We start from the raw sequence: 17629 nt of genomic DNA on the forward strand, positions 1-17629 counted from the left end.
AAACAGTTATTTTTAATTCCATGATCTCTTATCTAGGGGATTTACTTCCCTAGAACTCAACACTTTGTAAGGAAGTAAGCATTATTCTCTTCCTGGTTGAGGAAACAGAAGCATGCAGAGTGACGATTTAGGATTACTCATCAATCTAGTAGCAGAACGTAAAGTACATTCATGTCCCCTGAACTTTAGTTTTACACATTTATGTACAGGGCTGCCTTCAGAGATGATTCCACAAAGCTATTTTGGTAGAACATTTAGCTAGTGTTTTGTTCCATTAAGCTATTGCTTTAATTTTACCTTTTCCTCTTTGCTCAGCAGTGAATCTAGCCCCAAAGACTCGAGTCTGGGTTGTTGTTTTTTTTTAAATAACCTCTGCATTTACCAGTTTATGGTTAGACAAAAGGAACAAACATAGTGTTTTATGATATTCTGCAGAACTGGATCTGTCTTGGCTGTTCTGTCTTGTCTGAATAGGGATATGTCATTACAGTTAAGCAATTCACAAAAGCTGGATCCAGGAGAAAGAATTTGATGAAATTACTTTAATTAAGAACTTGTTTAGTCCATAATTGTGTTTAGGGAGCAAGATGCTACCGGTCTGATTTGATAGTTCTATCAGGTATGCCATTCGGAGATGTTTTTTTGTAGTCACTAGTTCATGCTGGATTCAGGCATAAATTATGACAGCATTTATTTAAATTTATAGTAGTCCTGCTGCCATCAAGTAAAGCAGGAACACTTAAGGTTGCGAAGTGCAACAATGAACAAGTAATAAAATGTCTATATCCACAGCTAGTGAATGTTGTAGTTTTATTGAGAGACCGTTAATGCAGTTTAAGAAAAGGCAATAGTTGAACTGAATCATCGTCTGTCCAGTGGACTGCTAAAGTCAGTGAGAGGCATAGTATGAAATGTGTAAAATGATTTTACTAATCTTTGGAAGTAGGCTGTAAGATGTTTGATGCAACTGGGAGCACTTATCTGTGCTGCAGAGTACACTTCTTCCGATTCTTGCAGTAGTTCTAAGGGTTTAGGAATGATTAGATAGCAAAGAGTCTTTATTTGACTTGTTATCAAATGTCTAATCTAAAGCTAAAATTATTTTTTAATTTCCTATTTCTTTTAATAAAGCCAAACAAAATCCTGGTTTTCTTTTTTAGGACTTATGGAGAATCCGGAGTCCGTGTGGCACCTGTGAAGGTTTTGATGTTCAGACTATGGATGATATGATTAAAGTAAGAAGATTGAAAATAGTTTCAGCACAAGTCAGCAAAACAACAAAACTCACCTTGGCTTAAAAAATTATTTAGTGACTGTTGAAAAACTTGTATGTTAGGCAGAGCACTATTATTTTAGTTTTTCGTAAATATGGTGGCTATTTAGCTCTTGCAAAACAGTAACTTCAGTGCCATGGGTTTTGGGGTTGTATGTTTCTTCTCATTTGCAAGCTTTTCAGTGCTTTGCACTGTTTTGAACATAATTCTGTTTGTTCAAAAAGAAAAATACCATTCTCAAAATCCTGTTCTGAGCTCGAAAACAAATCATCTGGGAGTTTTTCATAGATGAATCCTGCTGCCTTTACTTGCCCTTGCAGATACTTTTGAAAGTGAAAAGGGCTTTTTGACTTCAGAGAAATAGATATGAAAAGTGAGATTTTTCTGTATCAGTTTCTAGAGCTGTATTGTAGCTATCCATACCTGAGTTAGCCATTCAGATTGCCTTTATAGTACAGGTAGTTCTAAAGTAGAATTAATCTCAAGGGAGAAGAAAAGTTAAGTGCATTGTATTTTTAAAGCGCCTGTTTGGGGTTGACTACTGAGGACCATAGTCCTCATTCATTATGAGTTCATTATGAATAATGAATCATTAGTTCATGCATGCAGTACGTATTTTGCCTTGTGCCTAAGAAGTGCAGTCCTGTCCTCTTGCAGCTTTATTGCTTAAATACTCTGGGTTCAGAACACATAATTAATTTGAAAACAAGGACTGTTTGCCTTTGGATTGTTTTCAGATAGTTTTATTACTTACTTTCTTCAGAATTCTCTGAATTTCAAGGAATCCAAGGAAGCAGAACCTCATCCTCTGTGGGAATATCCTTGCAAGTCACTCTCTGACCCCCAGGACGTTTTGACATTTGACTTCAGAAAGACTGTACCGCAACATTGTCTCAGCACAGAGGGTTCTGTAAATCTTCTACGGTGAGTTTTCTTATAGCAGTAAGTATTCTTGTCATAATTATTTTTTATACCATATTCAATCTCTTTGTGTGTATATATCTATTCAATGTGTGCGTATATATATAAAATCATAGCATCATAAAATACATTATATATAGTTCATTAATGTAGTTAATTAGTGGGAGCATACTTGACCATTTTTAAAAATGTAACCTCAAATTGTGGAAGTTACTGTGACACAGATTTCCTGTGGCTATTCCCCATAGGCTATAACAATAAGGGTAATTTCGTAGATAATATGCTTGTGTTTCAAAAATAACATTTTTCTAGATGTTACCATGATTTAAAACTTAAACAGATTAATTTATAGTTTAGAGAAAATGAACCATCATCTGGATGTTTTTAATCTTTTTTTGTTCCCTGTTGCTGAGTTATTGCAGAAAAAGTTCCTTTTTAGCTTTCCAAATTATTCTGTTCAATAGCTTTAAAGCATATGCTATTCTTCCTTTTAACTGTAATTTTAACAATCTTTATATTTGTCATGTCTTCTGAGATATTTTTCATTAACTACAGATTGTACTTAATTCTGTTCAAACTTGAAATGGTGTTAAGAATTAAAAATGGGAAAGTTATTTTTAACTATCTAGGGCTTTTGTAGCTCAAACACTGCTGTAATTATATGTTTCTCTTTGTGAAACAAAGTTCATGGTTTCACAAAATCCCAAACCATCTGCATGGGGTCTCTTGTGCCTTTGCACCAGCTGTTGTATTTACAGGCAACACGCTGGAATTGCCTCTGCTCCTCGTGGAGCAGACACTTGGAGTGAGATGGGATATGTGGTAAATACTTTCTCAAAATTCAGAAACAATAGAATCTGGGGTCTCCGAAGGAAGTACTCCCCAAATAATTGCTGAATAATTTATGCCATGTTATCGAGTGCCTGTTAAATGACTGTGGTTCTGAGTGGATTTAATTATGACACATTCTCCTCTTCCTTGTCTTATTTGCAGATATGAAATCTAAAAAACTTTAAGTTGCTACCCATTTACCAAATCATTCAGCTGTTCAGCTTTTTTTTTTTCAAGGAAACAAGTTATTAATGCTTTTACAGCTCTCACCTAAACTATGTGAGGAATGGGTGCAGTGTTTAAGCTGTCAATATTGTATAAAGTAACAGGTTTTGGTCCTCGACCTCTCACCAGGAAAGGAAAGAGCCATGGAGCAGTTCTGTGGATGGAATATCATCTTGATGCTGATACCTCTGTTAGTACAGGACTGATGCAGATTTCAAACGAAAAGGTATTTCTTCAATACAATTTATTTATTACGTCAAAGTCTATAGGATGACAGTGCTGAAAAATCGGTGTCTTGGCCATGATTGGTTTACGTAGCTCTCTTTGTTACACTGTTTGAATACTATGTAGGCAGAGCTAGTAGAACTATCTGTTCATGTTTTTTGGGGGAGCAGGAGATGTACCTTAAAATGGGAGAGTCTGAATTGGATCCATATGCTCCCATAGTTTTAAACAACATCCAGAACTTAAATATGATGCTAGCTCAAAGTAGAATTTACTAATACAAATCCCTTTTCTCAGTTTAACAAAAGCAAAAATTTTGAAGGTAAGGAGTAAGTATTTCCGGTATTCTATCTAAATATTCTTTGGCCAAATCAATTTTTTCCTGTACAACTTAACTCTGCAGTGTAGCATATGGCATTTCAAGTTATGCATTCCTATAATGGACTGGATGGCAATGGAAGTGCTAACTATGTGATCATTGTATACTGAACTGGGAACAAGAACTCTTGTGCTCTTATTGCATTATAGTAATAACAGTCTAGTAATAATACCAGAGTTTTGACTGCTTTTGCTTTTAACTCTCTCCTGTAGGGAAACTGTGAATGGAATCCCCACTGCAAGCAAGCTGTTTATTTCTTCAGTTCTGTTATTGAATCAGAAACTCTGTCAGACCTTCCTAGTGCTGTCACGTATGCTATAAATTTCAACACAAAGACAGGAGAGATTGCCATGGATTTTAAGCTGTTTTAGAAGACTTCCCTTTTACTCATGTTCCTAAATTATAATAAACTTATATAATATTTTTTGTATGGCAAAGGGATTTTTTTTTTAATTGTGCTCAGAGGGCAAACTGACTGTTCCAAAATAGACTTTAAACCTTTATGGTTTTGCTTTCAAAATACATAGTTGGCAAGCTAGAGAAAAACACTTCCCTAAGGACAGGTATTCCAGACAGGGTTTATATACGTATATACACATACTTGGTTTTTATCTGTTTCAGTGTGAAATTCTGGTATTTTTGGGCTTTGAATAATGTTATGGGGCTACAGAACAGTTGCCATGCAATAACCAGCAAGTCATGTGAGCGGATGAAAACACTAAACCTTACACCAACAGCAGATAAGAGAGTTAAACTCATCTATTTCCAGGCTTTGCTCTTGTCGCTGTAAAATGGGAAATAATCTTCAGAGTCCCCAAAAAGAAATCCCAAGTCAAGCTACATATGTCTATTAGTACACTTAATAGGGAGAAGGAAACAGTTTAGCTGCTCGCAAACTTGTGTAAGTTGTGGCTGGTATTAGACTGAAATGGTCAGTGAATTAAAATATGATGCACTGGTGTTCTGCTGGAGTCTGAGCTGCTGTATTTCTGAAGAGGTGTTTGCCAAACAGTGACCAAAGTCTAGAAAGGTGTAACTGGAAGTTAGAAAATGTACCTATCTGGGTTAATTGGAAGTGACAAATTGATGCTATTCTGACCAGAAACAAAAGAAGAGGCATAGTCTAAAAAACTTGCAAATCTGTAAGAGGTATTTAATATGCATCATGTGATGAAAAATGCGGCCTTACACACATTCTGTCAGAGGTCTAAATAATATCTGCCAGTTTAGCTAAAGTTATATATTGTTCTGCAATAGCACATGTCCACAACTGAGGTTTTCTTAACTGCATTCCAAATCACGGTGGCTGAAATAGTAATGTATGTCCATGCATGTGCAATTTAATTCTGCTTTAGATGAACAGTCGGTGCATCCACCTTGTATGTGTGACCTATTAAGGGAAGTAGAACATCAATGTACTGCCTGTCCTAAATTATGTCAGCCAGCTGCAGGGATAACTGCTTACCAAAGGTACTCCTGTTTCCTCTGAGCAGCAACTTCAGCAAAGTGAAAGGAATGCCATAAAGAAGCCATGAGGGAGCAGGAGCCTGCTCTACTTTACTTTCCTGGTCACCATGATATATAATTCTGGTGAGTAGGAATTTTTCTTCTTTTTCTTCCTAAGAGTGTCATCATATTTATATGGAAGTCATCAGAAGTATTCCTAAATTTTTCAGAATTATTTTCCTGACCAAGGTCTGAACACTTAATAGATGTCGGGAAGCAATGAAAACCTGACGAATGTTTTTCACCAGAACAAAAACTCTGCAGCTAATACTGAGATCTGTGGATTTTACTTTTCAAAACAGTGATTTGTAGATGCTTAACTTCATGCTCTAGTTTCTTACAAACTGCTGGGATATACAGGTTGCTCTTCATTAAACAGTTGTTTCTAAATTTGATACACTGATCATAGTCCACAGAAAGTATGGTGGCACAAATCTTTTTGTTCTGTTGGGAACATACACTGTACAATTGTAAAGGGAACAGTAATATGGCCCAGCCTTTTAAATGGTAAAGGCTTGGTCCTTTATTAAAAAAAAAAAAAAAAAAACAAAAAACAAACAACAAAAAAGGCACAGAGACAGTTGTGCAAGCCTGCATGCATAAGGCTTGCATTGTATGTTTCTCTGCTCCTGGTGATAACACAGCGGAAAAAACTTAAATGCTGCCTCCTGTGTTTGCTCTTGGCCTGACACAGAAAGCATGATCCACTGTTCTCGTTCTGCAGTAGGAATAGCTTCTGAAGCTGCTTTGCATTTAACTGCAGAAATGATTCTGGGTCTAAGAGAATCATACAGTGTTCTAATGGGAACACAGAACTAATGACAGCAATATATTAGAATTTATATGTTCAAAAATGTAAGATAGGACAAAACCACAACTGAATTTACAGTATTTTAATGTCTAGTGTTAACTTTCTCAAAGACAACTGTCTGTATATGTGCCTGAATCATACTTCCTAAGAAAAAATAAAACAGATAAATTTGCTAAAATGCCAAATGGAAGAAATCCATATTGATGGGAATATGCATTTTGTTATTGGTATTATATATGTTGAAGATATATGGACACTGTTGTAGATAACTAGGCATGGTGACTGAGAGGTGTCTGCTTTAAACCTTTGTGGTACTGTGAGGCTTGGGACTATTTTGATTCTCAGAGGTGGTGTAGTGAAAGTGAAGGGCGTAGGCCAGATGTAGTAGCTAGCATATCTGCAGAGCTGTGCTTCCAGAACTGGACTGTGGCAGTTAATATGAATCATATTATCTGCATGTGAAGAAAAACATCTTAAATTTCAGTATACCTGGAGCGGTAATTTTATTGCTGGTGTCCAAAAAAAAAAAAAAAAAGTTGGAAAGCTGGAATACTGAGCATGTTTTAGCACCTGTAGGTTCCTTAGCAGATCAAAGTCTGATGGATGTGCTCAGCAAACCTTGTGCATGTTTTCATTAACTGTGCATGTGAGGAACATTATTAATGCTTGCTGGTTATCCTTACGTATTTAGGTAGGCACTGAAACTGCTTTGAGGATTTGGTCAAAACATGCTTGAAGCTGTTATGTTGAAGCAAACCCTTAACACGTGTGTGGTTTGAATGTTTTCACGTAAGTCACACCACTCATTAAATTCTGGTACATAAAAAATATATCTGTGTTGATACAAATCCGTGTGACTTGGGGAAGGATTTGTTTATGTGTATTTAGGAGTATTTAGTATATGTATCAGTCTTCCTTGGCTTCTGTGAATTCTTTAGGTTGGGCTTAAAAACTTAGTGTCATCTGTGTATCATATGGAAAACAACTGCTTAAAAAGGGGTATACTGGCCATTCCTTATACATGTATGCAAACACAAAACAGAACAAGTACTTCTATCTGTCCTCTTCCACAGGGCATTTTACTGCAAGCACACACATGGGGGAGGAAGGCCACTGTATCAGAAAAACACACCTACCCAGTAGCAGCATTCAGACTCCTGTTTGTTCCCAGACCTAACAAAAGCATTGCTGTGATGTGCTGAGTTGGAAGAGCTGCTGGCAACTGGCATCTTAACAAGCAGAGCAAGAATCCTGTTTTCTCTTGGAACTTAACTCTGTGTGGCCACCGCAGGCGGTTTTTTATCTAAATGACAACAGCTTTGGTCCTGACTAGGCCTGTGGGTATAGATGCATGTTTTAAGAGTCAGGATCCCCTGCCACCACTGAACTAATAGTATTACGTTCATGTATTTATGAGAGGTAGCGTATAACTTGACAGATTTTTTTCTTAATGTGGCACAAGGGATACTTGCAATAACGAGTCAGGTTTTAGTCAGGTATTAAAACTAATCATAAACTACGAAGTTTGGCCATCCACATTTAACTTCCCTATTACAGTTTGCTGCAAAAATATACCTTTTCTGTATCTCCGAACTGTAATGAAAGTTTTACTAATACTTGGTGGTTATCATACCACACATCCACAAGAGGGTGCTGAGAATCCACTTCTAAATTTCTAGTGCATTTTCAGATCGTCTTTACTTCTAGTAAGGACTTGCAATGCAGCTGTCTCCTGTGTAAATAAAGTGCTTGTGATGATATAAAATACACATACATACATGCACTGAAATAGAAAACTAGCAAAAAAAGTGGTGACAACTGCTAGTAAGACTAACATGGACTTGCACCTACCATAAAAACCAGGCAGGTAGCAAATGCTAAATACACAGAATGAATAACACTTTTAGGGTGGTGAAATTGTCATGGCCCAAATGAAGGACAAGTCTTGCATTTCATTTAAAGGGTGCTTTCTAAGTCGTGGCAGCTGCAAGATTTGTTCCTTTATTTGCAAAACGGGTGCCTTTTGTAGGCTGGGCAATTCGAGGACTGAGATCCCAGAGCTTGCTTTTCTCCTTCATTAGTCCCTTTGAAACTGCTCTGTGTAGGCTTCCTGCATTTAACAAGATAGAGCATGCAGTTCAGGCCTAATTCATTTAGTCACTCATCTTTTGTATTCTATTTGTAGTTGCAGCTGGTTGTTAGGAGGGGAAGAGACTATTACAGCTTCATAGTGTTAAGATTTTTCTAGTGACGATTGTGAGCTGAATACAATGGGTGCTTCTGTTGTCATGCTGCCTTATGGACTCTGATGGCATTGGAAAATGTTAATTTGGTTTGGTACTTAAATCATTTTAAATCTTCACATTTCCAAGCATTTAATGGACATTTATGATTAAGATGCTTCTCAGAGAGAGGTATGTGTTGCTATCCCCATTTTTCAGATGAGGAAAAACTAAGTGTGCTTTGTGTGGGCGTTCAAGTGTTTCATCTGCCTCAGGCTTACTATAAGATTAGGACCTCTGGGCTAAAAATTATTTGCTCGTAGGCCATGTAGAATAAACTAATCCCCTGCCTCCCTTGCTCTGCTTTCATCATGTGTTTCCTTAGCACAGTGTGATTTCAAATGCAGCCTTAGAGATTTAGGAGATATATGTTCAGGCAGCAACCGAGATACAGCAGATACAGGTTCAGGCAGCAAATCCTTGGATACATCAGTAATTAAAACCATGGGGGTTTTCACACACACATATAATATATATATATTATATATAAAAATTATACAGCTATAGGGCTTTGCTTTTGTTTTGAAAGGCTGTCATGAAGATGACCCACTCCCCCCCCCACCTCTTTTTTCCCCGCCAGCAGGACTGTCTAGGATTTTAGAGTCCTAAAGATTCCTCTCTTGTGGACAAGTGCACTAATGAAAGAATGAGAGCTGATTATCTTCCTGTATGCAAAGGGAAAGCCCTGCAACTGTACCTCTGATGGTGCTCTTCGCAGGGGCGTGGGCACAGTCTGAGGGTTATCTTCGCTCTTAGGTTGCACACTAGAGACTGGTCACATAACCTCCTCTTCCTCAAGGTTTTGGTGAAGTGCAGTGGCATAACGTACTGCAGCACCAGCCTGCTTGCTGTGTATATTGTCTCGCTCCCGTTATTTTCTGCAGCCTCTGCTCTTTCTCGCCTCACACATCACTCTCTAGGTGAAGCGTTGCACTCGTCCTTTGGAAGAAAGGGTGGGTGCTGCAGTTTGTTTGGACTCCTGCTTCTCAAAGGCTGGTGGATCCTACTGTATCTGTACTCCTGTAATGTGGCTGCTTGCTTCGTGTTAGTGTCTGAGAAAGCAATTATTCACAACCCTGAGAATCAGCAACAAGCTTTGGCGATGAATGGGGTGGGAGACAAACACCCTTCAGTGCTGCACTTGAAAATGTCATATTTCTTCTCAGCTGCAGTATTTCTAGGAATGGTTGACGCGACTGTGCTGTAGGTATACATGCATGATCTTGTGCCTACCTCGGAGCTAACATCAAAGTCAGTTACAGCGAAGGGCCGACGGTCCCATCCCTTGCTGTAGGTGGCAGGGGTCGTGCATGCACCCAGAACTAATTGCCAATACCGGCTCCCCCGGAGCCTCCCAGGGCAGCATGTGAGGAGAGGCAGCGCGGCGGCCCTTCGCCGGCCCCGCAGCGCCTGCCGGGGCCGGAGCGGAGCCCTGAGCCCCACCGCTGCCGCGCGCCCCCTGCGCCCGTTCCCTCATGGGAGCGCGCCGGCCCGGAGCGCGAATCCCGCTCCTGATTGGCCGAGCCCCCTCCCCAGGCAGGCTGGCCGCCATTTTGCCCTCCTGCCGCCTTAGGGGAGGGGGCAGACATCTTGTTTCCCTCCTAGCTGCCGAGAGAGCGGCGTTTCGCCTCTGTGCAGTAGCAAGGCGGCCCTAAGGTGGGCCGGGGAGGGAGCTGGTCTTGCCGAGCTGTTTGCGCCGCGGCGGGTGGACCTGGGCGCCAAGCTCTCGAGCGGTTCCCAGTCAGGGCGGCGCGGGGTGGGCCCTCGGCCGTCTCGCCGCGGCGGCCCTTCCCACCGGGCTGTGGCTGACACTGCTGCACCCGCCGGCTCTGTTTTTTACCCAAAATAAGTTGTACAGGAACCTGCCTCCAGTCCACAGGTTTGCACAAAGGAACAAATTTGGCCTGGTTTAGAGGCCTGCTTTGTTTTAGAAGTAATAACGACACTTAAACAAAACTCATATGTTTATGTCTGTGTTACTTTCAGACTGAGGAAGGCAAGCACGCATATGGGTGGTGAACTGGTCTGGAAATACTATTCGTACCATATAATTTTGCAGGCTGCTCAGCCATGTGTGTATTCTGGCACGCTGGGACGTTGTATCGAGCAGTGAGTGAGCTCAGGACAAAGTCAGCGGCTTTAGTATTGAATGTTCATGCTATTGATGTCTTAAAACAGTAGTAGCGGTTGGATCTCTCCTCAGATCATGATGTTTAATAGTTCTCCATAATACTTCCCATCGTCAGTTTCCTGTGAGTGGAGCCTCTGTCCTATGGCATTTTAGTTGAAAGCTTATAAAGAGGAAAAAACGTTTTGAACACACTAAGCCTCTTCCTGTAGAGGTATAAAACAAAAGGCGTAATTTTTTTGTTTGCTTTGGTGTCACTGAAATTTAGTTGCTTTTAGGTCTAATTTGCTATGGAACTCTATTTTTTCTTCTAGATGTATGCCTTTACAAATGATAAAATGAGTCTAAACCACAATTTTTCAAGCCATGCAGACTGACAAAAAGGCAAACAGTACGTAAGAGGGTTTTGTGGGTTCTGCCCCCCTTTCAGATAATTTTCTGTGTTGTTGCTAGCATTTATTAGTTTTATTAGCTTTTCTTGCCCTAGGGGGAAGAAGGGAGAGGGCAGTGGGAGATAAAAGGAAAATATTAGTTGTAGGGCCCAGTGTTGGGTTAAATTTAGTTGTTGTAATCTATATATGTAAGGCTGAAAACTCGGGGTGGGGGTTGTCTTTATGTTAAAGTGTACTCATCCCTGGTTTGTTTTAAAACATTTCCCTCTACCTCCCCCCTTCCCTTCCCCCCCCCCCATTTTAAAAACAGCTTTATTGTACCTCCTCTGTTAAGTGACATGCAGTAGCCTCAGGTGCCTACATACACAGCTGCCTCTGTTCCCGTGTGTCTCCAGTAGTATGTTCTCATCTGAGTGATTAAAACAGGCTTTGGACTCTAAATCTAGTACTTTCATTCTCTTGAGAGAGTTTAAGTGATGGTCCGTTAAGTGACCTGGTTTGCATTGCTCCTTATTAAGCCTCCGCCTTGCTTAAAATCAATGGCCACCTCGTTCATTCCTCCAGCCTCCTTTGTGCCCTGTTGATGAGGCAAAGCAGAGGTTTCAGAGGCTAACAGAAAAGCAAGCTAGGAAGTCTCCCAGAATTAGGCAGGCATTCACATTTCTCTTCAGCAAAAGGTGTTTCTGACTACAGAAATGTTTCATTTAAAGTTTATGCTTCTGGAACTGAAGCGTAAAACCAAAATATTATGTGAAGGCACTGATGAGGCATTGGGAAAGTGGTAAGATGACAGCAGAGTCACCTGATGCAGCCTCTGTCATTAGAAAGCACTAATCTTGAGCCTCCAGGCATAGCATACCAAAGGATTAAGTTCTTGGTGGAGGTAGCATGTTAATATGTTACAGTCTTGTGTTGAAAACTGTGCTAGTATATTGCATTATGATGGCTTAGTATGTGTTTCTGTTTTGTGTGAAACTGTTAGGGAAGTTACATCTCTTCTTCTTCATGCATTAAATATTTTTTTTTTTTTAGATTTCAAGGTTTTCGATTTCCCCCCTGCCCTTTTCACATAATACTGACTAGTGTTCAACAAAGACTAGCAGTTCCCTCTGTGTTGCACAGCAGAATAAATGAACCGTAAGGTCAACTTCCATGTTAAATGTTAGGTTTTCACTTGTTCTTGCATTATCTTGGCATGTGCCCTGCAATATACATCAAAAAAAAGTCTCCAAAAAAGGGAAGAAGGCAGAGAAAAATCTAGGAAAGAGTATGTCTTCATACTCAAATAGGCTTTATGTCTGTTGTACAAAGGTGCTCTGCTCCATGGGTTTTATGGGTATATACTGACAAAACGTCTAATTTCTATGTTTTGTTTTGTGCTTGTCATGGACAGGAAGCTCTTCAAGGCCAGTCTCTTACTGTATTTTTGTGCAATGCCTGCGCTGCCAGGCTGTGGTTTGTATTTGATGTTTATAGGTGAAACAAATGAAACAGCATAGTAGAGGTATAAGTAGCATTTCCCTTCCAAAAGGGGCACAAGTGCCTCAGATCATCTAAGCAGTTTTTCTTAAAACAGGTTAGTGTCAGGGTTGCATTATGGAGAGTTGAACTCCTCTGAGTATCCATTGTAGATATGCTGATGTACCAATGTGGTTGGCAGCGTGTTCCTTGTTTCACAGTGGCAGTCATCAGGTATCAACAGGTGTTTTGTGATAAGGATGTGACATGGCCCTTTGAGCCATGTTTAGCCCGTTCTCTTTCTCTGAAGTCTCCCTCGATGGCAGAACGTGTCCCCGTTTAGAATGCTGCCATTTTTGTATTTGTCACAGTGCCAGTCAGCTAAGCCATGTAGCCTCTCTGAATAAATAAAGGTATTTTCTCACAGGAGATCATCTGTTCGGATCAGTGCAATGCCTAATATCCACTGCCAGCTTCCTGCTGCTTTCTTGGATGCTGTTGCCTGTACCCCTTTGCATATGGGGAAAATATTCAGCTTGCGTCTCTACGTCTAGCTGGGAATCAGCTATATTACTGCATTGTTCAACTCCCCTTAAAAGCTGAGAGCTATGGCTTTTTTAGTGAGAGAGACTGTTTTTACATTTTATTTTAAATAAGATTTAATAAAAATAGCATCTCTCAAACTAAAGGCAAGGTGTAGTCATGCTTCTCGCCAACAAAACTAGTCAGCAATGTACATACTGTGGAATGTTTCCCAAATAACTAAGGGCCATTTAATCTTTCTTAATGTTCTTAACTTTTTTTTGTTGCTAGGTTTTTTTTACTTTTTAGATGTTCTTGTATCTTCATAGTATGTCTGGAGATTAAGTATCTCCTCCTTCCATTCCTTTTTCTTCCACTTCCCCTTTTCTCCTCCTCCTGACTTTAAGTACAGTTGTCTTACCTAGAGCCTCGACAGGGAGCTATTCGTACTTCAAGAGTTTCTGCTAGTAAGTGTCAGTTCTGTCCATGTTTAAGACATGAATAAAAATATCAGTTATTTTTCTGAAAGAATAAACTGAAGGTCCTAGCAGATAATTATGCTTGCACTTGTAAATAATCATTACCCAGAAGCAGAAGAAATTCTGTACTTTTCCCCTGTCCTCAAACCAAACACAGGACTGAGTGGGACTTTCTGGGTTGCTCTGCATAGTTCCTTCCTGTAGTAAGGCTCATGCATATAATCTGTCTTTAAAAATACATCAAATTCTGTTTTAAGGCAGTGGGGTTTCAGAGAAGAATGTTTGTTTTGCATGCCATTGTGGTCATTTGGAAGCTGGTTTTGAACTTGTCTGGTCTTGGCAGAAACCTCCTTCTAATTGTCAGCCCCTGGGAATCCAGGCCAGGACAAGGACCTCTTATACTAGGTATGGAGCCACTGCCCAGCATTTAACCAGACTCAGCATTTCTTTTTGCCAGGGTATAATAAATGTTACATTTACAGCTTCTAATTTGCTCTAACATTGGAACACACAGCTGCAGAACGGTGAGGCCAATGTTTTTGCAGTGAGGTGGAAGGGCACTCAAGGTCAGCTGCGGGAAAGAGGGTTCTCACCAGGGTAAGCACTGTTAGTTCAAGAACACCAATCTAATAATTAATGAAGTAGCTACAGCATAAAGCCCTTCTTATACGCTTATTGTGGGATACAAGATGCATTTTGTTAAAAGTCTGAGTTTGCTGTGGCTCTGAATAGCTTTCTCGGCAAATGTGGAAAAAAGAAATTATATGTAACCAAGGAGTAACAGAAAGTAGAGTTTAAATACCTGATTCATAACAGTCTCATTTTGGGGCTGAGATAATAGACCAGGCTGCCTACTGAGAGTTAGTCTGTCTTGTGTGATACACCTTATATTTAGCGTAGTGCTTGGCACCACAGTAGGCCTAGGATTTTTCTTCAGTTGGTGTCTTGCAGACCTCGCAACTTCCTTTTGCTTCCTGGTATCCTGAAGGTCCTTACTAAGCAATATAAAATGTTAGATGTTGGCTTTCCTGAAGCTGGTGACAGTGTGGCGATTAACTTCTTCAGGAGAAGTTTTTTAATTGTAGAGAAAGATCCAGCAGATTTTGCTGGGTATTCAAAATTCTGGATTAGCATTTGGAAGGTATTTAAGAACGTGTTGCAGCCGAACACAGAGAAGGTGACAATGGTACTTGCTTTGATCTGGAAAGGTAGTGAGGATGTTACCCAAACTGTAGCACGGCCAGGGTGTTCAAGCTGACAGTCTTTTGCTAATTTAAAAGTTCATGAACCTCTGTAATGACAACAAAGGTACCTAAGTACATTTGATGTGGAAAGCGGTCATCTTCCCCTCATCATGCTCCTCTCTTCCCATTCACTGCATTGGGATCCATTCAGAATATACTGCCATTGGGTGATTTCAGGTTCTGAACTCACATTGCTTCTTTCAAATACTAAAGTGTCTGGAGGCTGCCCATGCAGGTGCTGTAGCATGTGATACTGTGGCAGCATTGGAAAGCCCTTCAGTTCTTCTTATGGCATCAACCAGGATCTTAAAATTGCAGAAGTACTGTTGTGGAATGGACCGTAGTTGCGTCCTGATATCTGAGTCATTCTGCTAGGCATTTGTGGACTCTCAGCTCACAGGCTAAATGTGTTGTGTATCCCCTGTCCTCCCCCTCCCTGGGCTTTGCAAACATGTTAATATCCTTTCCACAGGCAGCTCTCTTTCTCTGGTCTGACACTCCAGTGTCTTAGCCATCATCCTCCATTTTGTAGCGTTAAGGCAGAAGGATTTATATCAGTTACTAGCTAATACAGTATTTAATGTGTGTATCTGTGAGGCAAATTCTGTTTTAGCAGGGTGGAAAGCAGTCGGAGATATCAATATTCAGTACACTAATGACTGTGGCATTCAGGATCACATTAAGGTCTTTATGGAGCTCATCAGGCTGATGCATCTTGTTGCTGGGTTTTGGAAGAGTCAAAATATTGGCGAATAGGAGGGGGCCTTTTAAGGTGTCTAGTTGCTTTGGACGCATGCTGCTATGGCTTGGGGAGCTTTAGCAGAGCTCTGCAAAAAAAGCTTCTGTAACAGATATACTGTAACAGTGAAAACTGCTGTGAAGCTTTAGGCTTTTGTTGCAGTGTTTATACAGCGAAGGGGTATTCTGACAGACCTGGCTTGCCAACTGTACTGTGGCACTTGAAGCAGTTTGGAGTTGTTCTGCTGGGTTTGGCTTTGGAGACATCAAAGCTTTACTTACAGAAGGGAAAGAGAGGGATTGGCATTGGTGGAAACTGTGCAAGTGGGTGTTGGTGAGTACAAGATGCTCATGTGAGAAGTGAGGGAAGGTGAAGCATCAGCTAATGAACATTTCCAGAGGAACAGAGGAAGCAGGTGCTGTTTTCTAGGAATCACACAATTTGTGACAGGAAAGCCTGCTGAAATCTAGCATGTTAATAGGAACGTGGGGAAAATGTCCCTTTATTTTATGTGATTACATTCAATTATCTCATCTTTTAAAGCACACAGGAAGGCTGTAGCATTTTTCTACTACATTTAGTCTCCTCTTTTGATCATTTTACTGTTTAGATGGTTCTTGGTGCCTAGGAACCATTTTCCTTGGCAATGTAGTGCTGGGTGCTGTATAAAAGACAGGACAGTGACATGGTCTTCTGCCCCAAAGAGTCTGTGAGTCAGACAGGAGGGCAAGAGGACATGACAGGTGGCTAAGGCAGATGAATTGGATTCAAGGGTGGGAAAAGCCTTTATTGGTGTGTGCGGCAATGGTATCGGCATGGGCGCTGCAGCATTTGTAGGGCTGAGCGCAACACCAGCAGCTTCTATGATTTGCAGTAGTATGAAATGTTTGTCAGACTAATAAAGGGGTGATGGGGGGTCCAGGGGAAATGGGGAAGGGAATTAATATATGGCTCAGATTAAATGTTGATGGAAATTCCATTATCATCTTGGGTACGCAGACCCAATGTGTAACTGTCCTCAGATACTCTTTTTCTCCCCTCACCCACTTTTTTTTCCTCTAATCTTACCTGCCATTAATGAATGCCCACTTCTTCCCGTTCACATCTGGTAGTTGTAAAGAGCAGTTGTTAAATCTACCATTATGTAAAAGGTGAGAAGGAGGATCACTATTTTCCTACCAGTTTTCCCAGCAAGCCCTGCTCACTGATTTCACAAATGGCTGCTTGGAGCCTTCTCAAAATGTCAGGGAAAGTATGGAAGAAAATATGAAGGGCATACAGATTTAGGAGTGGTGGATGGGAAATCTGGAGTGCTTGAAAGCAATGGTAGAGGGTAAGAGCATGTCTTTTGAAAGGCCATGAAAATGTAGATGAGCACTTGAATTTGCTGCAACAAGGAGAATTGGTACATCAAAGCATTAAATAGTCAAAAAAAGAGCTAGAAGGATAATGGTTCCAGCAGCATTCTGAGCAGGAATTTCAGTGGGATAAGGAGGGTTGTGTTTTGGTAGGTGCTTTGCCAAGACAGCCTGTGTAATAGCCTAAGAGGCCGGTGGCATTGCAGTTACAGTGCTGTCTGACAGGCAGCTGTGGGCATGAGGTCATGATAAGCTACGCTACAACTCCTGGGGCAGAGGGAGCAGGAAGGAGTCATAATTTTCAGTACTTGTTCTTAGTTAAATGTCTGGAAGATGAAAACTGTCTGAGAAACAATTTGTGTTTACTGAGTGGTTCTATAGCACTTCATAGAGGGGAGTCCACTCGTGGCCTGCTCATGTAATAGTGCAAACTTGTAACAATGGAAAAATAGATTGGGTATTGCAGGAGAGGTATGTACTAGGAATCCGCCACTGGCAAATTAAGTCTGTCAAACTATAATGCCATGTTAGCATCAGAACGCAGACACAAAATCATCTGTACAGCAATGGAGAAATCTGTAGAGATCCATCTGCAGCTTCCTGTCTCACAAGATAGAGTGGTTCCTTCCTGAGCTAATGACAAGAAACGTGCACACTGTGCACTTCTTTAATCACTTGCATTCCACTGATTTCCTCCTTTCTGCTTGCGGAAAAAGTAATTTCTTTGAGGTGGGGCTATCATTTTATGAAGGACTTAAGAGGACTGTTCAGAAGGACTGAACCAGTAAAATGGGTTCTTTTCCCTTGACATTGTTTTGTCAAATCACTGGATTTATTAAGGACGTATGGGAGAGG

At 40.5% G+C, this 17629-nt stretch overlaps 1 protein-coding gene across 3 annotated transcripts in view; it reads left to right on the plus strand.

Moving 5' to 3' along the window:
* PRMT7 (protein arginine methyltransferase 7) overlaps nt 1-17629 on the plus strand; it is a 45985-nt gene that overhangs the window by 14067 nt on the left and 14289 nt on the right. The window contains exons 15-18 of one of the 3 annotated variants that reach the window (XM_064459325.1): nt 1161-1235; nt 2038-2198; nt 3350-3477; nt 4068-4292. In XM_064459325.1, the coding sequence (XP_064315395.1) occupies nt 1161-1235; nt 2038-2198; nt 3350-3428 (315 nt within the window). In that variant the 3' untranslated portion in view covers nt 3429-3477; nt 4068-4292. Of the gene's footprint in view, nt 1-1160; nt 1236-2037; nt 2199-3349; nt 3478-4067; nt 5446-17629 lie in introns of those variants that run through there. The other 2 variants (XM_064459324.1, XM_064459323.1) reach the window with 2 other exon arrangements.

The sequence above is a fragment of the Phalacrocorax carbo genome, chromosome 8 (genome assembly GCF_963921805.1).
Source record: "Phalacrocorax carbo chromosome 8, bPhaCar2.1, whole genome shotgun sequence".
Lineage (NCBI taxonomy): Eukaryota > Metazoa > Chordata > Aves > Suliformes > Phalacrocoracidae > Phalacrocorax > Phalacrocorax carbo.